The sequence below is a fragment of the Perna viridis genome, chromosome 1, assembly GCF_037379345.1.
Source record: "Perna viridis isolate PV_CMFRI_1.1 ecotype Kerala chromosome 1, ASM3737934v1, whole genome shotgun sequence".
NCBI classification, from domain to species: domain Eukaryota; kingdom Metazoa; phylum Mollusca; class Bivalvia; order Mytilida; family Mytilidae; genus Perna; species Perna viridis.
Window position 1 is genome coordinate 54,791,050 of NC_142445.1, and position 25,269 is coordinate 54,816,318.

The following is a 25,269-nucleotide window of genomic DNA, read 5'->3' on the forward strand; positions in this document are numbered from 1 at the left end:
CCCAATTGATTTTCCTACAGAATATAGTTTTTGTTTGAGTAAGTGTACTGTCTATCATTCAAAATAGCAGTGAAAAGCTTCCCAAGACAACTTAAATTTTTGATTGGTCTAAAATTTTTAGGATCCAATGGATCCCTCTTGTTTTTAAAAATTGGACAGCTCACTATGAAATCCCACCAGATTTGCCATCTGCAGGAAGGAAATGTCAAGGTCAAGTACAAACACTGTCAAACATTTGTTTATGGAAATATCCACACTACATCTGATTTTTTTGGTTTTATCTTATTTTATAACATGTATTTCTGAAATGATATGTGAGAAATTTCAGGAGTTAATAATAATATTAGTAAAAACCAAACGAGGCAAACTTAACTAAATCTAGAGATCAATTTGTAAATTGTAAGTAAATGTATGTTTATAGTAACCCCATCACAAATATTTTATAACTACCTCACCACAAATTTTAAAAGTATTCAGTATTCAGGTGGTTATCTGAAATTAGTTATAAAATAATGTTAAAATAAAAAGTCTCGTACACAGAGATTCATATTAACATACCAAGAACTGTTTGTTGATATTTGAGATTTTGATACTATAAAGCTGATAAGGACAGTTGCAAAGGTACATGTAGACAGTCTGTTTTAGCATGCTCTTTAATGAGTTTCAAACCATATAATATCTACAATATAAACTGAGGCATTATTTCACACCTGTCACATTAATGACTTAATTACCACTGTAAAAAACAATTATTATTGTTAATTGTACTGATGGACAAGAAAACCATTCTAAAAATTTTGACATTATAGTGTTATAATAGAGTGATGACCTCGAATACTTGAAGGTAAAAGAGGACAACTTGCCAATTTGGATTATTTTGGCAAGACGTTTTTTTAGCAATCTGTATTTGCAGCACCTGTGTAAAGGTTGTTTAGTATAGCGGGAAAGGTATTTTGACTTGAAAGATGCTGAATTCGTGATGACACTTTTCATAAAACTTAAAAGTATCATTCTGTGTAAGAATCAGGCAATGCGTAGCACATCATATTTCTAAATTTGGTCTTTTTTGCCTCAAATATATTTATTGCATTTAGAAAACAACTGAAAAGCTATTTAACGAGTTCTGTGCCACAGGCCTTTCAAAAACCTGTTGTTTTCTTAGCGTCACAATAGCAAGGCCTTTGTGACGACGGAACGTGACATTGAAAGGCAAAAAGGGGAGGATCCATAAAGGAAAGATTTGGTAGTTCACCAGTCATTATATTCATCAATTATATATATTTTTAATTACCTAGGCTGGATGACAGGGGGTGGGGGCTAACGTCAACAAGTTTTTCTCTTATGCTGTTACATGTACAGGTTATCATAAGAATTAAAACATTTAAGGTAACATCATCTTAATGAAATGCTTATATACAATTTAGTGCTAGACAAGGTGTTACATGAATTCAATAAACAGTGTACATGCATTCATTTAAACATATGAGCCGTTACTAACATGAACCTCATATCCCCAATTAATTGTTTGTCTTTTCAGATGGCAATTGAACCGTTATTTGATTTATATCAGTTGCTGGAAAAAAAATTGATTTTTTATTCTTGTTATATTTTTCTATTATCACTTTTATCTATGGAACCAAAGGCCACGTGTCTGGTCCTATTCCCTTCATCCCACCCCCCCCCAAAAAAAAATGCTGCAGGCGTTGTGTTTCTCTGGGCACGGAAAACTCGAACAGAAAGCTGATATCGTAGATCAACCAAAATTACTTATAATGTATGCCACATCTTTATAAAGCCACACCAAATTTTGAAACAAACCCATCCATTTGAAGCCGAGATAATCGGACGGAATGACGTACAAACAAGGTGGTTTCAATGTCGTTTAGTGGGGGGTTAAAAGTGATAAAATAAAGTAAAAAATAATACCAATGAATACACAGATACGGAGGCCGATATCAGCCGCTCTTTTTTTTTTATCTTGAATCTTGAATTTTCAACTTATTATCTTGAAGTTTTTTTTAATTAAAAAGAGTGGCCGATATAGGTTTCCATGCACAGATCATAATTTACTTCACATAAGTCGATAAAATTAACAACGTAGGTAAATTCTATATTCTAAAAAAATAATACAAGTAAAGTGATAGCAATAGAAATGATAAGTTTTTTAACCATTGTACACTCATTTTTGTCAAACTTAACCGGCTCTATTCCAACAATCACACTTTTGGCGAAAACAAAAAAGTGAAGTGTTCCCGGAAAAAAAAAATCACAATCGGTATTGTCTTTGTCCGTATATCAAATGGATTGGAAATTGAATCAATTGTAAAATAGTGTGAATTTTAAAATTTTATGTTATTTTTTTCCGGGAAATTTTTTTTTTATGTGCACAATTTAAAATAAAAGTCTACAAAAATGTAGGTAAAGTGAGGTAGCATCTTTTTTTGCATTTATTTTATTTCCTTCAAAAGGTCATTCCCTGTCAACAGTGTCGTTTGCTTTTTGTTCATTTACGTTCACATTTTGTAATTGTTTTTTAATGTTTAATGTTTAGCTTAGCTGCCCTGTCAATATTTTCAGACTTTCAATCAAGGGAAAAGCAATTATTAAAAATGGGAATTGGGAAACAAGTGCGTGGTATTCATTCCACCCACTTGATGCCTCTTATCGGAGGCAGCATTGTAACGCCATACAATCGTTGCACGACGAAACGTCACAGAACAACAGCTCGGAAAACAATTTTGAAAATATGTCTGGCACTCTCTTAGAGAAAACTCTGGCAGTCAAAGGGTTAACTTTATCCTGAAGCATCTGTGACGTAGATATTTTTTGACTGCTTATATAGGGAAAAAGTGCGGGAAAATGCTCCCCGCCATTTTCCATAGTGCATTTCAACTAAATTTGGCCTATCAATATCTTAATAAGTCAAATTTTACAAACACTTTGATGGTTATTTCTGGAGGTAATTGCGCATAAATACTTCTTTAATGCAATAAAATCTCTGTGTTTTTTCCTTCATGTGCCAAACCTTATACATATTTTACCTGATTCTTAGACAGAGAAGTACTAAAATCTTGAATGTTATCAATTGTAATAGATTATTCATGATAAACTAGTGATTATGTGAATCAACTTATGTAATTGATAAATGGTTGATTTACTGTTGAAATGCCTAGCACAGTAATGTGTGCAACTTTATGTTTCATTTCCTTTTCTATCAATCTTTTATGTTCTGTTTCGATTTATTTTGGTTTATTTCGACTTTATTTCATTTTGAATAATTTCGTTTCACAGTTTATAGGTACACCCAAAATCCGTTAGGTTCTAAAATGTGTAACTCGTTACCGTACCCGTACCCGTACCAACTTTTCCTCGTACCCAAATATTGTTTTGCTAAAATATTCATTCTTTCGGTATGTCAAGAACTGAAAATTGCATGAGGTGTGGAAAAGTCCGTTTCAATTCATTTCTAATCAAGGAAATGATGTGTATTTTTTCTGATATTTCTTGTTTAATCGGTTTTCAGAAGTCAGAAGGTCTAAAATGTGTAGCCGGAAGTTATCGTACCTGACTATTTATTGACTATTTCTCATTTGTCCGAATTTTACGTTTTTCTAAAATTATTAAGAGGTTAAATCTTCACCTTATGACTTTATATAAAGTTTTGAAAGATTAGATAATGTTTTGAAAAAGAATTGATTGAGTTTGAATTCCGTACCTACCTAGCGTCATTCCTGGTACCAGCAAAGAGTGGATACGATCTTATCAAGAATGAAAAACTAAATCTCACAAACAGAGTCTGATGGGATTTTAATTTATTGTCAATGAAAATTTTGATAATATTGTGAATTTTTAATGTCAAATATTCCATAAATTTCGGGTTTCACATTTTAGACCTTTTTGAAAACAGAAAATCGAATAAAACAATTTCAACGAACGTTTTTAAAATCATTAATTCTAGCCTAACAATTATGTCATTTTTTATATATGTGTCAACTTTCAGCTGGAAATATCAAGCAATAATGAAGATATTGGCAAAGTAGTATTTGGGTACGGGGAAAAGTTGGTACGGGTACGGGTTACACAATTTAGACCATACCCCAAAATCCAAGATGTCTGCGCCCATGGCAATGTAAAAATCTAAATCAGAACCCGAGTCGGCTTTGCTTTTTGAAAGATCATTTGTTAATCTTTAAAAGTAAGTATTGAAAGTAAATATTTCGATATTTTTATTTGTTCTAATACATTTACAGTAAATGGTCATAACACAAATAATAGAAACAAATTTCTGACAACTAAAAGTGACAGTATCATCAGTAATTGATGGCGGTCGCGATCTGGTAGAAGTAGAAGTAGAAAGAAAAAAGAAAGATAAAGTTCGATTAACGTAGGAACTTGCGGCGGTGGTGACTCACTTGTGCCAAAAAAAGCGTAGTAAGAGTATGCAAGAGGTGACAAAATAAAGTGCAAATAGATATCATAGAAAGAGTGTTGTAAATAATTACAGTATATATGGGGTTTGATATTAATTATTTTGAAAACCGAGTGTCTTAACATCTCAATTCTCATTATTTCAACAATTTAAAGTTAGTGGTCTTGACGTTTACTGATATATTCATTGAAAGCCTGGAGGACTATTATTGAGCTGCTATTCAAAACAAATTGTATTTTGTTTTCTGTTAATGAGTTAAAGTTTTCATTATTACTTTTAAGCTTAGTAATTAGTTCTTTTCTATATGAATTGTAGGCTGGGCAATGAAAAAAGATGTGTAATTCATCTTCTATTTGCCCAGTGGTACATTTTGTGCAACTTCTGTTATTTTGAGGGATATTTTTATAGCAAACTTTCTCTTTTGCTAGAGATTGGGCACTTATTTACAAATTGTTGACCTATCAGACTTGTATCTGCAGACATCAATATAGGAAGGCCTTTGGTTTTGTGTATAGATAGTTTTATAGAAAGATAATTTATTTCTTTCATTTATACTACTATTTTGGTTTTGTAAGGTTTGATCATGGAGTCTTTGTTTGATATTAGATAAGACATTTTTGATATTGCTGGTTGCTATTATATCTATTAAGTAGCCAAATCCAAGTTTCTTTATCCATAATTTAATTGTTGTTATCCATTTATTTGAATCTGGGATATTTGTATATATTTTGTTTACCAATGTATTCGCTGAATTGGATATATGTTCCCAAAATTTTATTGCTAGTATTTTTACTTTTTCTTGTATAGGGTGTCTATTAAGCTTAGTTAAGCATGCAACATTTATTGCTTTACTATGTATTGCTAAAATTTCTTCAATAAATGTGATATGTAAGTGTTCAAATGGGCCAGTATCATTAAGATTGCAATATGCACCCCACACTTCACATCCATATAATGTAATTGGACTTACAAGTGAGTCAAATAGTTTTTCCAATAGACAACTAGCACAAGTCCCATGGTTTTCTTAATTTTGAACCAGGCTTTGCGGTTCTTTTCCATTAATAGTTTTGTGGACACATTTATATTACAGTGCTATTTAAAAGTTATTCCAAGATAGCAGTATGTTTTTACAGTTTCAATATAGGTAGTATTGATTTTAAAACTGTTTAAATGGATTTTCCCATTTGAATTGAGGACCATTATTTTAGACTTTTGTTCGTTTACATTTAGTTTCCATGGTGAACAAAATTTTTCTAATATGTCTAGAGATTTTTGTAGACTTTTGTTGGACAGTAAAATAATAGAGAATTAATAGTAAGATCACCCAGAACAACTGGATCAGTTTGAGATTCATTTAGATTTGTAACAAGATCATTGATGTATAGATTAAATAAAATGGGGCTAAGAACATCCCCGTGTTTTACTCCACATCTTGATACAAATGTTCTACCTAAGCCTTCTTTGAACTTGGTTCTGCAACTAGGGTCTCTATACATTGAATATAATATATTAAAAATTTGGGTAGGGAAATTATTTTTACAAAGTTTATAAAATAAACCTTCTTGCCATACTGTGTCGAAAGCCTTTCTTAGATATATAAATGCTGCAAAAACTGAAAATATTAAAAGCTGTCTCACAATTTAAACATCAGCCTTTGTCTGTGATCACAGACTTAGACTCTTGATAGCTGCGAAATTGTAGCTCTTGATCTTTTTTTTTGTTGTTGATTTTATGATCTTCAAAAATACAAAAAAAATAGAGCTGTGTTACACAGCTAGACTCTTGATGACTACAGTAGACTAGTGATTGACAAAAGCTATTGCCCGGGACTAGTGTCACTACCATTTCGACAAGTAAAAGTTAAATCATACTTACACTGAGGACAACCGAAATTTATTCATTTTCAACATTCTTTTATCTAAGGACAACCTTGATTTCAATCTGGACAAGAGGAGCTGATAGACCATTAATTTATTTAAAAATGTTAATGCCATACCAAGTTATTTTTATATGTTGTGATGAAAATAGGTTCTTGGGTCGAGGTAAAAATTAAAACAAACCAGTTTTGTGTAAAAATAAACACTTTTACTATGATCATCCATACGTCTATTATTCAAAACAAACAATTTAGACATGAGCACACCCTACTATTGTCATCATTTTGTGTCTGTCACCTGTCCGTCTCTAACCATTTTTTTTCCCAAGGATCTTTTTATGTGAAATCTAAGTAGAAACAGTTACTCTAAATCATACCTGCCAACTTCTGAAAATCCCCATGGGGTTTATTAGGCGGGATATGTGAAAGGACATTTTCTCGACATATTTTGCAAACTGTATGGGTTTTACTGTTGTAATGTATGAATGAGACAACCACTTTTGTATTAAAGGACCCTTTTTTAGTTGAACATGTGCATGCAGTGTAATTAATGTTTGTAAGCCTTTTTTTTTGTTGTGGATTCTTCCAAATTTAATTGAAATTCTAAAGTTATAATTCTAAATTATTATATTTAATTAGAAAACATTTCTTTCACATACATTGTACAAATGTATTTCTACTGTTATGAAATACATTGTGCTGTATATTTATCAATTTAATGATTTTAATGTAATTGGAATATGTACAAATTAGAGTCAATCATAGGCCACAGCAACAGGTGTCTTACTAAGTCTGAAAACTTTGGCATCTCTTTTTTTCATTAAAAATTAACGAGAATATGTACCATGGTGAATATGTCAAGGCATACCATAAGGTGTGGTTTATGAGAAATGTAACAAATATTCAATAATGTTGCTACCAAATTTAAAAAATCATCATTATTTAAATTGAATAGTATTTCTTTAACAAGCAAATTGGAATTATACTGCACTGTTAAAATTGCAGAAATTGAAGATTGTAGGGGAGGTAACTTGTTTTGTTAAACACTGGTAATATTATAATTTGTTTACATACATGGTTCTACAAATTTTAGACCTGTTAAATTGACAGTAATTGTCAAATTTATTCTGCAGTAGAAATTAATCTTTAGATAATGATTGGCTGTTTTGTAAAATATTAGTAGATCCTATCACAATTCATTTTCTAATTGTCAATCATCTTCGATCATCATGAAAACATGATTAAATCATGTAAGTTGGCAGGTACAATGTATGCTAAATTGCATGGTGAAACCAATCCCATTTTTAAGAATAATCAAAGGAACCAAGATTCTAGCGGAAATCAAAATTATTTTAAAGACTTTTAAATATATTTGTGTTTTTGCTAAACAGTTGTATCCACAAGAAGAATCTCCCACATAAACGGTTCCAAAAGTTACTTGTAACAGGTAGGGACATTTATTTTTAACACAGGTGTGTATACTTCCACTTTTTGCACAATAACTCAAAACACTTGCACTAATGAAATTGAAAGTTGCATGTGAATTATAAAAGATGCCTTTTTCATGTACATTTAACAATATAACTATATAACCTATGTAATTTTTATTCCAAATAAACATTTCTTCATCTAATGTTGCATAGCAGAAATTACTGTAATTTTTTTAGGAACATTCATTTTTCATTATTAATGTATTTTCTGTATAAGTGGCCAGTTTGAACACCTTGGAATATATCATTAGCCCATGAGCCTCCTGTAAGTCATTACATACACATACTTTATATATACTGTGGAAGAACTTTAATTTGTGGATACTACTTTTCGTGTATTAAGGATGAAACTCAAGTTCATGGATTCTTGAATTTGTGGTTTTGAAGTTTTCAGTATACACATCAATGGAAATCTCCTTTTTGTTGGTAACAAAATTTCGTGGTTTGGCGTTCCCACGAAAACCACGGAAACTGGTACCCCACGAACAATAGTACTTCCACAGCAGTTATATTTAGTTGGTTACAAGATTATAGTGACAATTTTTTCCAGATAGAATCATCATGCCAAAGAAGTTACCTCCCCTACCTACTATATCAGAAATAGTAAGGATGTACAAATTACAAGCCAGAAAACAATTATCGCAGAATTTTCTTTTGGATATGAACCTCACAAGGAAAATAGTCAGGGCTGCAGGGTCAATTAAAGATGGACATGTCTGTGAAATTGGTCCTGGCCCTGGTGGAATATCTAGAGCCATTTTAGAACAAGATGTGAAAAGTCTTGCCGTGGTAGAAAAAGACAGACGTTTCATACCAAGTTTACAGGTAATTTATGACTTAAAAAAAAAAAAAAAACAGGGATAATGTTCCTAACTTTTTAAACATTCAGACAAATTCCCTCTTTAATATAATTATAATTTTGAGCAGTATGGCCACATGAGAAGTTAAATATAACTGTTCGTCTGCCATGAAAGGGTTAAATAGCACATTTCTTTTAAGCATGGAATTTTGTTAGTTAACTGTTGTATCTTTGCTTGTATGAATAAAAAGAAATACTGGTAGTGTATGTGATCTATTGTCATCACCATTGTCTGTTGTCCTTAACTTTTTTTAAAAATTAGCTTACATATATTAAAAAATATTAAAATCATAATAGACAGAATGGTCTTTATAAAAGGCTTTAAAATTCCCAATAGAGTTGAGTTGTATGACAGTTTCTTTTTGATGTTATTGCCCTTGAAAGCCAATATTGACTATGGGTTTTAGCTTACTTTAATATGGAAGCTTCCAATCGTTGAAGTGTTCCTTATGGCAAGGCCCTGTAAAGCTTTTAAGCTACAATGTATAAAATATTTGTATTAGAGTTATTGACCTTGAAAGGCCAAACAATTGGTATTTTTTTTTAAATGTTTTTAGCTTATTATTTGAAAACCACAACAGATAGATGAGAAAATTACCATTATGACAAGGCTCACCAAAGGTCTTTTAGGTCTTAGATGTCACTAATCACTTCTAACGTTTCCATTACTTTACATGTTAAACAAGTAATTTTAAAAGTTTCACTGTGAATTCCCAGGACAAATGACATCTTAAAGTTGCATACCATTGTGAAGCTTGGAAAATAAGGCTTTCAAAATCATTATGCTAATGGTACGATGATTGAGAAATTCTTCACAAAATTTACTTGGATAAATAATACTGAAAATCCAAATTTTCACCTTTTCTTCTAACTGACAGCATGGCGCCAAATTACTCACACATGTAAACAATATTCATACACTCTTGAAGTAAATTACAAATACGATTTTAAAGTAAACATTCTCAGCTTTTGATCAGAATACACACAAATAATGCATTTACAATTCATAGATCTAGGTTCAGTGTGTTTTTGGTACTACATAGGGGGAGGCATTTGACCCAGAAGTGGTTAGTGAGATCTAAGCTTGCTAGAGTTATTGCCCTTCAAAGGCAAAAGACATTTTTTTTTACCAGTTGAGCGAATCATTTTCACTAGTGTTCTAAAATATTGATGATACAATTTTAGATGTTAGGTGATGCCAGTGGTGGAAAAATGGTGATTTACCATGGTGATATTTTGAGATTTGACATGGCTGAAGTGTTTCCAGCTGATATGAAAACAGACTGGGAAGATAATTCTCCTAACTTACATATTGTTGGAAATCTACCTTTTAGTGTGTCAACACCATTGATAATTAAACTTTTACATGCAATGTCAGAAAGAAGAGGCCCATGGAGTCTAGGTAGAGTTAGGCTGACCTTGACATTTCAAGAGGAAGTTGCTCATAGAATTTCAGCACCACCTCATGACAAAGAACGCTGTCGTCTGTCTGTTATGTGTCAACATTTGTGTAAAGTTCGTACAAAATTTGTGATACCTGGTAAGTTATAGATAAAATGAAACTCAAAACAGTCAGATTGAGATTTGACCATAACACAATGGGAAGGTTCTATAATTATCCATACCAGGACAGATTTGACCCTAACTTTTTTTTATTTTGGAGCTAAAAAGGGCTAGAAATAAGTATCTTATAGGATTAAACTATATACAGTGTATGGATATCTTTGAAATTGTATCACAAATTTCCATACATTCAGCAGTCACACAGGAATAGGTTTTGGTGGTTAAGAACTTTACTATGACAAGGAATTGGTAGTCATCTTTATATATGAGCAATAGGTAACTTGTGTAAAGGTGTATGAATCTCTATGAAATTGTACCACATGAAGAAGCATACATGTACATCATTTTTTGGGCTTTAATTTATTAATAGGTTATGGTCCTAATCATTTAGGAACTAGGATCCAAAAGGAGATACCTATGAAATAATAAAAAAATTCAGTCGTAAAATGGAATGATGTTTTCTTCGTTGTCATAAATGTTGTTATTTTTATTTTATTTCCATGTAATAACTTTAGTTGTAGTGAACCAAATATCATGAAATTTTGAAGAATTGTTCCTTGCTGCTCTAGTGAGATTGCTATATACAATGGGGTCAATGACCCTACTCTTCTGTTAAAAAGGGTCCAAAAGGAGTCAAATAGGTGTTCCTTTAATTGTTGTAGAAGGTTTACTTCTCATTCAATTTTGACAATTTAATAAAAAAACATTATTTCTTATTAAATTTTGTTTTAAAAATTATTAACAAATTTTAAATGGTATTTAACATTGTCAGTCTTTGGGTCTCAAAGTGGGCTATACCACAAAAAATTAATTCAGGGAAAAAAATAAACAGTTGCCCAGTAGCCCATGGCTACTAGTTTTTAAGTGGGCTACCAAACTTTTGGGTAAAATTTAGTTGAACATATAGAAAATATTGAAAAAATATGGTCTGGTCTACCAGCTTGTATTTCTTAATTTTATATGTCCAACTAAGACAGGACATATTATGGTATACCATTGTCCACCCGTCTGTCATCAACACTTTGGATAATAACTCAAAAAAACTTTCACCTACTAGTTTCGAAACTTTGGTGAATTGATCATATCTATTGACGTAAGTTCTCCTTCAATTTTTATAAATTTCAGATTTTATGTTTCCATGTTATGAATTTTTGTACTTTAGCAAGAGGCTCCGTGGAGCCTGAATCGCTCACCTGGTTAAATTTTGCCTTTCAAGGGCAATAAATTAAACAAGAAGTTGTCCAACAATTTTGACTCAAGAAAACTTTGATAGGACTTATCATAAGGATCATTTCAGTAAATGAAAGTATAAATCTATCATAGTTTTCAAGACATTGGCTGAAAACTGTAAAAAAAAAAAAAAAAAAAAAAAAAAACCTTTCATTTTCCCCTGTCAAGGGCAATAACTCTTAAGAAGGCATCTGACAAATTTTATGCTTGAAGACTTTTGTAGTCCTAAAAATAAGGATCATTTCAGCTCTTGAAAGAATTTGGCTAAACCTAACAGTTTTGGAGATGTATGCGAAAAACTACTGTCTGACCCCTATGTTCTATTTTTAGTAACAGTGGCCATGTTTTTCGACAGATAAAAAAACCCACTTTAATTCTATGCAGAATACCCCAAGAAACACTTATACTGAGTTTTGTTTCAATTGGTAAAATATTGTCAGAGCAGAAGATTTTTGAAAGAAATAACATTAAAAATAGCAAAAAACTTTGAAAAAAGGCAATAACTCCAACATGGCTTAATAGATTAAAATGAAAATTTGACCACAGATAGATTTCATCATGCTGAAAACTTTTACCCCGTCAAAATTTGGCTAAACCTAACCGTTTTGGAGATATATGTGAAAAACTACTGTCTGACCCCTATGTTCTATTTTTAGTAACAGTGGCCATGTTTTTCAATGGATCAAAAATCCCTACTTCAGTTCTATGCGGGATACCCCAAGGAACATTCATACCATGTTTGGTTCCAATTGGTCAAGTAGTTTCAGAGGAGAAGAGTTTTGAAAAATTGTTAACAACGATGACAGATGACGACGGACGCCACATGACGGTAATAGCTCACCTGGCCGAAGGGGGATTTTCAAGTTTTTGCATAATGTCTCAAAAACACTTTCACTAACTTTTATGAAACTTTAGTGAATTGCTCGTATCTATTGAAGTAAGCTCCCATCTGATTTGTATTAATGTCAAATTTTATGTTTCCGTGTTATGAAGTTTTACTCTTTAAAAAATGGCAGGAACGGCCATGGAAGTTTATTCGTTGAAAAATTGTGGAAAACAGACCATTTGTTATGAAAGTGCCAAATTTTTTGTGCATTTTTTATTTACTTTTTTTGGTGGGAATTTAGGGGAGGGTATTTGACAGGGCTCACAGTATTTCTAGTTGATCACATAACTTCATTAAAAGCATAAGGTCTTTATTACCCTTGTTAAACTCTTTTATTTTTGAAAAATATTTTGACTTATGCTGCGCTCTGCAAAGCTTTTTATTTAAAATCTTTTTTTATAAATTGCTTATTCTCATTTATAAGGTATGTTTTTAAACATTCAACAACAGTCAAAGATAAGAGCTGTATGAACCGTGCATGTATTACATTGTATCTATAATTACCACAACTGTTCTGAGTTTGACCTCTTTATTAGTTCACATGTATCAAGCTGCACCCTTGAAAGCATTTTATTCTGTAGAATTAATCCTTTAATTTCCAAATTTTTTCCTGTTTTATGGTCTAATTGCCATCATGTTTGTGTACCTTATTGCTCTCTTGTTATGTAAGTGTTGTAATGAATATATATGAATTCTCATACTAGTATGTTGGTTAGATATGCAAGATTCAGGAAAATTGGGGTTTTTTTTACAGTAACATGCACTCAGTAGAGAAATTGAATATATAATGTTATTAGCTAAAAGCAACTTTTAGATAATAGTGTTTTGAAGTGTTAATGGTTTTTTTTCTGCCATCTTTATTGTAAACTGTATATGAAATTCTTTTTTAGGTTCAGCTTTTGTGCCTGCACCAAAGGTTAACGTGGGAGTTGTAACATTTGAACCATTGGTTAAACCTATTATAAAGCAACCGTTTAAACTGGTGGAAAAAGTTAGTAGGCATTTATTCCATTATAAACAGAAGATGACAAGAAAAAATGTAGCGTAAGTATTTGTAGGCTGAACCTAACAAATTCCTTTTGTTTTCCTCTATTTTCCGGTATTGGGGATGTTTAGATTCTCTGCTATTAGTACTTGTGTATGATTGTCATGGAAGAGTTTGATGGTTTTTATTAAATCTTTTTGTTGAAGTGAGGTTTGGGTTACAGAATTATTATGTGATCAGTGGATTAAACCTTCAATATCAATTCATTTTTTTTTATTTTTAAAAGTTGCATAATAGACAAGAGGTCAATTATTAGGATGTTTTAATTTTTTACTTACTAAAAAAATGTAAAAAAAAATGTGGTTTACGATCAATAACCTGTTAAAAGCAAGCACTTTTTACTCAACAAAAGCATTTATCAAACTTTCACTTATCTACTTATTTGTCAAAAATTGTCTTACTTGGAAAAGTACTGTAAGTTAAAGACTTTTAAGCTCACCTGACCAAAGGCCATGTGAGCTATTGCGATCACTTGGTGTCTGGCTTCTGTCAAGATGTGTGTCATAATCATTAACTTATCTTTAAAAATCTTCTTCTCTGAAAGCACTTGTTGAATTATTACCTAATATAGTCACCAGTATCTTTAGGATATCTACTTTGCAAATTGTGTTGATTGTATGGATCAAGTGTAAAACATGGACACCATTGGTATTTATTTTTTTTTTTTATCACAGGGGTCATTATTCACTAAATTCTCCTTTTATATCTAAGAAACTATAAAAGATACAGGAAAATAAATGTGACCTCCCTTCTTTAGCTCGGATATCTCTTTTAAATTCTATATTTTAGTGGAAGTTGCAGAACAACTTTTTGCTCTAAAAAGGTGAAAATGATGTTTTTCTGTTTTTAGCAAGTATCTTGAAAATAATACCTGTAAAAGATAAAAAAAAAATAATCCAATTGGTGAAGTGATTCCTACAATTAGGTCTTCCCAAATGTCCATTGGGTTGAAGTTGTAGGACAACTCCTTGTTAGGGTTGTTGCCCTTGAAAGGTGTAAAATGAGGTTGGGGCTTAGAATTACAGAATTATAAATGTTCATAGTTTTATTTCTGCTTCCAAGTAAAAGGCTTTATAGATGTTGAAATTCACACATATGTTTTTTGTTTAGCCATATAGATATGTATGGGCAGGATCAGTGATGTTTCTAGTTTTGTAATGATGGTGGTTTATTTTAGAACTACAAGGCAGGAATTCTCATAACTTCAAACAAAGGGTGAGCAATTTTGAAACAAACCAACTTATGTATAAAATTATTGAAATTGCCAAACCTTTTTTTTTTATGATCATTCCTCTCTTTACAGAACTCTATTTCCACCGGATATGCCAGAATTATCAGGAAAGATGTTTGAATTTACAGAGGTTAATCCTGATGTAAAACCGACAAAACTAACTAATGAAGATATAGGACGATTATGTCATATTTACAGTTACATTTGTAAGGAACATCCGTACATAGTGGACTATAATTACCGAAGTAGAGAAATGAAGGAGGTTATAAGACATTCCAGAGACTTGGAAGTATCAAAAATAGAACAACAGTTAATGTTAGGCCCTAATGTTGACACTGAATCTGTGATAGCACATAGTAATGATACATAAATGTCTGATTTATATCTGTCTTACATTAGTACTGGTCTTTTGACTGGAGTTCCAGATGTTATTGTATTATATGGCAGCTACCTATACGTGAATATTTTACCAAAAGTGATTACAAGTTCATCCCTACCTCTAATGGACCACCTCTGTCTTTTTTATATTAGCATGCTCAGATCAAGTGTACCAAAGTCATTAAAATTGGTATTTGCTTCTCTGCAGGCTTTTGTTTCATTGAGCTAGCACATTAAAAGTTTGGCTCATCGGGTAAGACTAGTACAAAGCAAGGTCTGTTCAATTGGTCAAACATTCTTGTCCTGAAAGAATAATCAAAGGAACCAAGGTTATAGCGGTAATCAAAAGAATGTAATCCAGGGACAAAGACCAGACATGGAAAACAGACATACACAACAAAGAACATGAAGTAACTTAAATCATACATACAAAGTAACAAAAGCAAATAAGCAACTCAGACTCCACTAAAAACTGGGAGCATGGACCAGGTGCACCGGTAGGGTAAGCATCCTCTGCTTTTCTAGAAACACCCGCCAAGTTGCTTATAAAATGTCAAGTCGAGGGTAAACGAAAGAGGAAAGGAAAACTATGACACGTTGAATATGATATGAACACTCCATACGCAGGTGCTGAAGGGATGTTGCCACAGATGAAAGGAAAATTGACAATTCTGAAAGAAAAGTCATCACGTTTATCGTAAAGTTTGGTCAATAGTTTTCCCTTACAGATTTCTAAGTGTAGGTCAAGATATAAAGCCGACTTCACAGTGTCTGTAGTATACTTTATCTCAAGTTCTTTGGGGTAGATGTGGTGTATCAAATCCCCGAAATTAGGATTGTTTAAAGGTAATACGTCATCTATATAGCGGAAACTAAGGTCAAAGGATCTAGCCAAACAATATTCTTTCTTTTGGATCAGATCAGCTATAAAGTCAGCCTCATAAGAGTGAAGGAATAGGTCTGCAAGTAAAGGAGCACAATTTGTTCCCATTGGAATGCCGACCGTTTATTGAAAAACATGTCCACCACACTGGACAAATATGTTGTTGATTAAAAATTTCAGCATTTTGTAAACATCTTCCTCTATATATTTGGAAGATGATTTGGAATCTACCAAGAATTATATTTTTGTATCTAGGTGTACCATCTTTTTTGGTTTGTAAATCAGATTTTTACTGATTGTGGGGAACAGTATACAGTGTTAAAAAATCATAGGTTTTAATGCTTTTATATTGTGATAATAGTCCTGATTCTTGAACTGATTGTCTCCAAAGGATCTTTCGAATTTTTCAGGATTCACATTGAATTAATACCACTACGGGAGTAACAAGTGTTGTGGTAGACCCTGGTAGACTGCAGACCCTCTTTGACAGATGTGATTATAGAAGTTAAAAGTTTTGAGAGAGGTTTAGTGGTATATTTCGCAGATCCAGCTATGAAACGTTGTTTGTATGGATTCTTGTGGAGTTTAAGAATCCAGTACATAGACGGTAAATCACTATCATCGTCCCTGGAAGAAAGACCAAAAAGAGAATAGCGCAGATTTATGGTTTTCCACAATATCTGCATTGGAAAGTGTGGTACCAGTATATGTCTTATCACTGCTATTGTTTTCTCCGTCTACCTCTGATAATGAACATTGGATGTAAAACGTTTTGCAGACAAAAACCATGTTGTTTTGGGCTTTGTCTGCTATTACGACAACATATTTGTCATGCAGACAATGTTTTTGTTACATCGGGGTCTTTGAAAACTGATGTAGCATTGGCACTCATTGACCTACTTAAAACTTTCATTCGTTTCAAGTTTTTTCATTTCATCATCGTTTCATGTTCATTTTATCATCAATTTCATGTTCATCGTATGAATTTAGCTGAAATATTGCTGCTCGGACGTTAAACCCCAACAAACAAACAAACATTCGTTTCAAAATTAAAGACCTAACAACCTTTAACCACTCTGACAGAGAATCAATGCTTTCTTGTTCTCGTTTTAACCATTTTCCAGTCCTCTATGGCATCCATAAGAACTTTAAAGTTATAATTCCAATTTATGGAGCGTGGTTCGCGGTACTTGGGACCTTTAGAAAGGATATTACGCAGAGATTCGTTTTCGTTGATGGTTAAATCTCCCGTAACGACGTGACCTGAAGGACCATATTTGAATGGAGAGTTTTTTGCATGAACAGTCAGGTGGTTTAGCCTTGAAGTCTTCAATCTCGAAATTCTGCAATAGCCTTTTATAATTGAAAATTTTGGATAGGAATATGAAATAATTGGTACGGATTTATCTTTGAAATATGGGGGAATTTTGATGGTAACGTTTTTGTGAAATACATGAAATACCAGCCATGGGACATATAAAATCACAATCAATCAATCAATCAATCAATCTCTAATGGAGGTGTGTTCAGAAATCAAGGAGTTTTGGTATTGAAACTCATCATTACATTATTATAAAGGTCAAGTATTATCCATCTTTATTGACCTATAATACTATAAACTAACTTAAATTTGCGCAGGAGAAAAAAATCACAAGAATAAATTACCATGAATAAGTCTCTCCAAAGCCCCACTCTCACGACACAATTTACATACCTGAGCAAATTTCAGGGATGTAAATAGAAGCCGTCGACTGGCAAAATTGGACAGTTACTAGCTCATCTTTTGACGGCTACCCTTCAAAAATGATGGAACACGTGCAAAATTTTCATCAGTTTACTTGCTATTTTTTTCTTTTTTTTCCCTGCTACTTAAAATACTACTGACATCCCTGAATGTGTAAATATTTGGTAAGGAGAACGGGGCTTAAGTCTCTGGATATGGAAGATGCATTAGAGAGTGTGTATAATAAGTTTAAGCAAAATTAAATTGACATCCTGAAACGGGAAAATAAGGATCTAGGAAATTAGTTGGTTTACAGCATCACAGACAGTATCCAACAGATTATTTTAATTTGGTATAAGTATTATTTTGACTACGTTTAAAGAAATAAAAGACTTCACATGTACCAAATAGGTTGGTTTAATAAAACTGATAGATATCACCAAATTTATCTGATCTCAAATTTGAAAAATAATACAGTACCACACATTTGATTTGTAGCCCTTTGAATACATTTTTAGCCATAGGCCATGTGAGCTATTGCCATCACTTGGTGTCCGTTGTCATTGTCATCGTTAATAATTCTTCAAACATCTTCTCTTCTGAAACTACTGAATGGATTTGGATGAAACTTAATATGTTTGCTTTTCAAGGTATCCTTCACAAATGACCGTTTTGATTTTTGATCTGTTAAAAAAACCTGGCGGCCGTTACTAAAAATAGAATGTAGGGGTCAGACAGCAGTTTTCTGCATATATCTCCAAAACCATGAGGTTTAACCAGATTCTGACAATAGTAAAAGTGTTTTGCATGATGAAATCTATCAGTGATGTAATTTCGGTGAAAATCTGTTGATCCATGTTGAAGTTATTTCCCTTTTAGTCTTCTCAAAAACTACTTTACCCAATTCAATGAAAGTTTGTATTTTTAGGGTATTCTGAACAAAATGAACATTTAGAATTTCTATCAGTCAAAAAACATGGCATTCGTTACTAAAAATAGAACATAAAGGTCAGACAGCAGATTTTTGCATATATCTAAAAAAAAACCATTAGGTTTAACCAAATTCTGACGTGGTTAAAAGTGTTCAGCATGATGAGATCTATCTGTTGTCAATTTTTTGCCCATTGGTGGAAGTTGTTTGCTGTTTTTCTGATGTTATTACTTTCAAAAATCTTCTTCTCAGAATCTACTGTACAGAATTTAATTAAAGTTGGTGTTGCTGTTTTTTGAAGTATCCTACCCAAAATTATTGTTGGATTTTTGTTTGGTGAAAAAATATGCCAGTTGTTACTAAAAATAGAACATAGGGGTTGAAATACAGTTTTTGCGAATTACTCAAAAACAGTTGAATCTGGCAAAATTCTGATAGATGGTAATATTGTGCACCATCAGAATGCGAACCTTCGCTGAAATTTTCAAAATATTTTGATGCCTGTCTGAGGATTTATGACCCCTGAAACAGATTTTTTTTGTCATTTTTCTTGTGTACTGCTCTCTGAAACATATTGCAACAAAATTTTAAATAATTTGACATTTTTTTTTGTTTCCTCCACAATCTGATCATTTAAAATTTTTCATCTGTCAAAAAGCATGGCAGTCATTGCTAAAAATAAATTTTCAATATGCTTTTTTTGCTATTTTTTCCTCAACTATAGAAGAACAGTGAAATTGAAAACTACTCATAAGAAAAACAAGATATTTTGAGTTGACTGGCAGTATTGAAATTTTTCAGGCGGTCATAATCAAAATGGCTGCCATTTTGTGACCATTTTCACCAGCTGCTCATATTTCAATGATGTTTGATACCTTTAGGAAACTAGGTGTTTGAATGGTGATGATGAAAGATCGTTCTGGGCATCCATTTCCCACATGTTTTGTACTTGCTTTGATTTCAACAATAATTGGTTTATTTAGTAAACATAGTCTCCAATATGAATGGTGATGATGAAAATGTTGGATAGCCATGTTTAACTTCAATTTTGTGTTCTTTTTTTTTCAGCAAATGTATACTGAGCTAATGCCCCTCAGACCCGCTTGAATAACACGGCATGTGGGAACTCCTGCCAAAATTTTGTCCAGAGGTTCTAAAAACACTCTGAAGGCATTTCCAGCATTTTGCACTGCCTTAGATACTCTTTTGAACTTATAGCATTCATCAATATGTGCTCTTTTTCAGCAATTTTTTGTCAAACATGGTAACAAAGCATGATACCTTTACTTACTTAGTTAATAGGTGTGGGTTGCAAGTTGAGCGATTCAGGCTCTTCGAGAGCGTCTTGTTTTTATGATTATGAATTTTTTGCTAATATTTGCTAATAAAAACAAAAATATGATAAAACTGTACATTTTCATTTCATTAGGTAGCAGTCTTCAGGTGAGTCTTACTTAGTTTGACTGATATCTGAGGGGTCTATAATACAAATGTAGTAAAAATGTCATCAAATTGCTGCTTCCAATACCCTAGCTAGTCATCATATATTCCTGTTGTTGCTTTAGAGTCGTGGCTCTTTTTATGCCTGTAACTGTAAATATTAACTAGATAAGATTTTTTCGTAATAAATGACTGACAATTTTATACAAATAATCACCTATTAAGGATTATGCTGTTGGAAATAATCCTGGGTCTCCAGTGCTCTTTCTCGGCAACCATTTGATTTTCAGGGGGTTATGGATTTTTTCTTAGGCAATTTTTTTTTATTTCCATGAAAATCAACTTTTTCCGAACAAGTCGAAAACAGTTTTTTTCTTCCAATACATGGTTAAAACACTGTGACAACATTTTTTTTTACATTGCAGGTGACATATTATTTTTTCTCCAAAATTTGGAAAACAAAATTTCATAGCCCCCCCCCCCCCCCCCCAAAAAAAAAAAAGAACCCAGTATTTGTTTTCATTTTCAAAATTTAAGCAATGTCTTGTACTTTTATGATCAAACTATGATTCATAAATATTTGTAAAAGTTTTGATTGTTTAAAAAAAAAAATTATAATTGAAAGGTCTTAAAACCTGTGAAGATAATATGTAGGAAGTTCTCTTTGATGTATTGTTATTGTAGTTCTATATTATACTTTTTAATATGCATCTGTATTTGCCCTATGATTTATCTCTCTATATATATATAATATACATCATCAAACCCATTTTACATATGATTGGTGTTGTCTTGAGGGTATACAACCGATACAATGTTTTTGAACTTCCTTGTAAAAATATGGTTCTCATATTTTTTTGCATTCATTATTCCACCTTGTAGACAGTGCTAAAGAATAATAGATTTCTGTAATATGAAAGGTTGACACTTGAATTGAAGTAGAGGATGCTTCAGGAATGTTAAATTAATCATACATCTTTTATTAAGAATGTTACTTTCCCCCATTAAAGGATTACACTGACTAAAAATGAGTTCATTAGAAGTCCCAGACGTGGATCCAGAACTTTTTGGAAAGAGGGGGGTGTTAAATGCTATTATTGGTCACGTTTTGTCCCTTAAATACACAAAATTCCCAAATGCTGGAACCCCTCCCCAGATTTGCCAATGGGTCCTAACATTTAATGTTGTAATGTCTAATTTGGTTAAAGATCATGTCGAGGGTTTTCATACTGATAATGTACTCCCAATGTTAATATTTTCTAGATAATTTTATTTGATAAATCAAATGTACTTATTTGTAAAAAGAATGTTTAGGTTTGATAAATATAATTTGATATTGGTGATAATAGATTGTATTATAATCCTCACAAATGATCCCTCCCAAGCAATGCTAACGAAAACTCCTATCCTAAATTTGTTTTTGTTTGGCTTTTTTGTACTGTCATTTTAACAAGTTTATTAAAGAGGGTTATTGATTGGATGTATAGATTTGATTCTAATTAAACTTATTGCCTATACTACATTATTGTCAGAGTTGTAAGATATAATAGACCCTTGCTATTAACCGTAGTAGTAACAAAAAGACTTACCAATGACTCAGTAAACACTTAAGGAAAGGTAACTATGATTTCATTAATATTAAAATGTGTGAATGAGTATCTATTGTATTAAAGAATCAGATGATTAAATACTTAAGTGTATTGCTTAGTGCATCCATTGTTCCCCTAATGAGGACCCACTGTTATATTGAGAGACAGATCGAAGATTTTTGGTGAAGTAGTGTTTGAGGAGAAAACCTTGACGGTTGTCGGCTTTCAGATAATTTAAGCTACAAGGCCAGTAACCCATCATTTTTTTACACGAGTTTATATTCTTTCTTACTAGGCGTTATGTTTGGTTATAGGGCATATGCAGCTGTTTGACACGATTTATGGCAGCTGAGCCTGTTTTTCCTGGTCAATAAAACATACGCACATCTAGTATTGCATGATATACGGGGGGGGGGGGGGGTAATGTCACGTCTTGAATGTAATTTTTGAATAGATATTTTTGAATAGATATATATAAAATAAGTTCTTGGACATAAAGTTCGGTTTTATCTCCCCAACCTTTCCAGTGATTTGTCGTTTAAAATAAATAAAGCATATTCAGTGTTATTTAATTTTCATTATTTCTGTGTTTATAGTTCAAAGACAAGAAAGAAACATGGCCTGTGATAGTCAGATGGAATTAATGCACATTTCTATGCATTACATACACACAAACCTATACTTCGTGATGAGAACTCGATGTGCATCTTACTAGACTATGAAATGATCTATAAATTTTACAATGGTTTTGATCGTGAATAATGTCAGATTTTATCCACCTTCCCTTTAACTGTTACATAGATAAAAGATTTGTTCCTAACCAGAAACAAATTGTATTTGCAGTAAGTGAACTGACGCAAAAATAAAAGAAAGCAGTACGATTTATAGATTATTAACACGAACGAAGGTCTACTTTTGACGTTTCAAACTATACCATGATTGGGAAAAACTTCTTTATTGAAAACAAAATTCTCTTAGAAAACAAATCTGAAGGCTATTGCAATATAGCGGAAGAGTGGAAATACTACTGTAAGCGGCGAGGGTGTTTTTAAGAAACATTTATTTAAAACGCCATATAGAAGGAATGTGAATCCAGGGTGATTTCTAAAAGAGAAAAAAAAAACAACTGGCGATTCATTTTTTGGAACAACTGTGGGCTAAGCTCCATAGGTGATACCCCGTACCTCTCCTAGAAGTATTTAGATGGAAATGAAAAGTAAAAGCTGAAAAAAAGCATTATTTGATGAAGAATGTTTCATCGAATTTGATTTAGCAGTTTCTGGGAAATTGTGAATTAGAAAATGACCCCCATGGTCGTTGAATGACGAGTATCGTCACTCAGAGAGTAATTCAGATAGAAATGCATTTTTATACACAGACACTTAATATAATACCCAATGTAGTTTGGATCAAATCCCTGTAGTAAAGGCGGGTATCCAGATAATAGGGACTTGGGATAACGTTGATCTGTCGGACCTTTCGATTGATTTGTACTTAATCCGGGGAATGGCAAGAATGAGACATAGTTGTTGGGGTTAATTTAATTTTTGTTTTTACATAGAGACAAAATGAAAGCAGAGGTATGAATTTTTTTCAGTGGTTATGAGATACGATTTGAATTTTCAGATACATTTTTTTAAACATTAAATATACGCTTAAAATATGACATTGGAACCAGGGCGGAGCTATATTGTGTGAATCCCTCGTCACTTTAACTAATGAGATAACTGCATTGTCACCAGTATAAATGTGTCACTGTATACTGAAGCATAGCATAGTCAGACTTGCATGAAATTAAACGTTTCCGGACCCACATAATACGTAGAACAACGCCTGAATAGTTGATGTTCATAAACTGAACAAGAAACCCATTGTACATTCAGTCAGAGGAAAAAGATCAATTCCTTCAGTAAGTGATATGGGATATTCTGATTATAACAACACCCTTCAAAAGATTTCTAAGCCAAATCTATTCCGGTTATACACCAAATTATGATATACATGAAAGGATGTAATTCCTGATCAATTTTCCAATTATCTCCTGATTGGTTAAAATGGAGAGTTCGTTTCTCATTTTTTTATTATTTACCGTGCTTTTTGGCTGGACGCAATTTCGTAATCATCCATCGACTAAACTTTAATTAAATGTTGTACAACTATCGGTAATAACTAGTTCAAGACAAAAAGTTTGCTTAAGTTCTATGGAGTTTATATCAAGGAATATTTACCGACTTGGTTTCTCAGAGATTTCTTCTGATCCTTGAATTTCCGACTTTGGCCAGATACCGTGACTTTGAGGGTTGTAATTAGCAAATAATGGATAACAGCTAAGGCGGAAACGTGGACATCAGATAAAATGTCAAGTGGACATTCCATAATTAGTTATAGAGGGCCTTATTAATATAACACGGTGACATAGTTTCATTCGATAAAAGAGCTAAATGGATTCTAAATGCTTCCAAATATTGTATTAGCAATGATTAACTACAATGTAACGGTGGAATTCTGATTATTTTTTAAAAAGAAAACAGAAAATTATTTTTCTGCTTTAGTTTTGTGTACACAATTACAATGAAAAGTCCAGAGGACGAAACAGAAACTGGTGATGGGGCGGAAAATACTGGATGTGGAGAAAGCACAACCAGCACTGCAACCAACTCGAGTGGTATCGGCAGTGGTATGTCTATCAAAAGTTCTGATGACAATATCTCTGTAAGTTCTGGAGGTACTGTTCAACCTTCTTTTAGGATATTACAACTGTGTCAGAGAGGAGAATGGATGCTTTTAGAACAATTACTGAGGACTACAGAAAAGGGCCATTCTGATTTGTCACAACAGGATGAGGTAGGGTCAAACAATTTTTCGTTAAACAAATGAGGACAATAGTAAATGAAATATAAATTAAATTTATAAATACGCTCTTATCGGTGAAAATAACCCTCTATTCTTAGAGGACACATTTATTGAAGTTTATTCTGTACACAATATTTATAGGAACTTTTCCCCGTTCATTCTTCGGGTATTAGACAACTCCAACACTTGATCTTTTCTTTCTCTGGGCTGAAATATTTTTTTTCAGTAGTTGTTTTTTTTTTTTTTTTTTTCGCGGTACAACATCTTTATATTGAATTCTTCAATCTCAAACATGTTTTATAACAACAATAGTTAAAAGAACGTGTGAGATTTATAATAATATGTAACATTAGATTAATTAATACAACATATCAAAATGAAAGAAAATATGGCATATCTTTTAACTGCCTTTCTATTAATAAGAACTTAAATAAACTCCGCAGACGGTGTGTCCAAAATGTTTTTGTTTTTGTTTTGTTTTGTTTTGTTTTGTTTTGTTTTTTTTTTTGGGAGGGGGGGGGGGGTAGCGAAAAAGCGTGGAATGTTTTCTAGGTCCTTTAATCCTCGTGTTGGACTCTTTCAACACATTAATCAGTGGCCATAGAACTACATCAAATATGTCTAAGTTTTAATGTATTGATGCGTAATTAAGTTAAACAATTTCGCCGTCCGGTATTTTCACAGACGGATTCCTTTTTTTCTCATGTTCTTGCATCAATATACTATGACATTTTCGAATTTGAGACCCGTAGCCATAAAACGTCACTTGTCTCAGGATCGGAAAGCGTTTTTGTTTTTGTTTTTTGTGTTTTTGTTTTATGCATAATTGTTGAGTACACAAAGTTTTGTCAAACAAAGGAGTG

At 32.4% G+C, this 25,269-nt stretch overlaps 2 protein-coding genes across 6 annotated transcripts in view; both read left to right on the forward strand.

Annotated features, from left to right (window-relative positions):
- The first annotated feature begins 4,053 nt into the window (after positions 1 to 4,053).
- LOC148629424 (mitochondrial dimethyladenosine transferase 1-like) lies at positions 4,054 to 14,991 on the forward strand. Of its 4 annotated transcripts, none has more exons than XM_088550739.1 (6): positions 4,057 to 4,195; positions 7,697 to 7,752; positions 8,346 to 8,620; positions 9,840 to 10,194; positions 13,224 to 13,377; positions 14,682 to 14,991. In XM_088550739.1, exons 3-6 carry the CDS (start codon positions 8,357 to 8,359, stop codon positions 14,977 to 14,979), a joined length of 1,071 nt encoding a protein of 356 aa, XP_088406865.1. In that variant the 5' UTR covers positions 4,057 to 4,195; positions 7,697 to 7,752; positions 8,346 to 8,356; the 3' UTR covers positions 14,980 to 14,991. The 4 variants fall into 4 exon arrangements, with proteins under 4 accessions (XP_088406858.1, XP_088406865.1, XP_088406873.1 ...); XM_088550747.1 differs by having other exon boundaries at positions 8,350 to 8,620; XM_088550732.1 differs by lacking the exon at positions 7,697 to 7,752 and having other exon boundaries at positions 4,054 to 4,195.
- Positions 14,992 to 23,383: 8,392 nt separating this feature from the next.
- The window catches only part of LOC148629425 (uncharacterized), a 66,804-nt gene continuing 64,918 nt past the window's right edge, over positions 23,384 to 25,269 (forward strand). For both annotated transcript variants that reach the window (XM_088550767.1, XM_088550775.1), the window contains exon 1: positions 23,384 to 24,397. In XM_088550767.1, the coding sequence (XP_088406893.1) occupies positions 24,125 to 24,397 (273 nt within the window). In that variant the 5' untranslated portion in view covers positions 23,384 to 24,124. The remainder of the gene's footprint in view (positions 24,398 to 25,269) is intronic.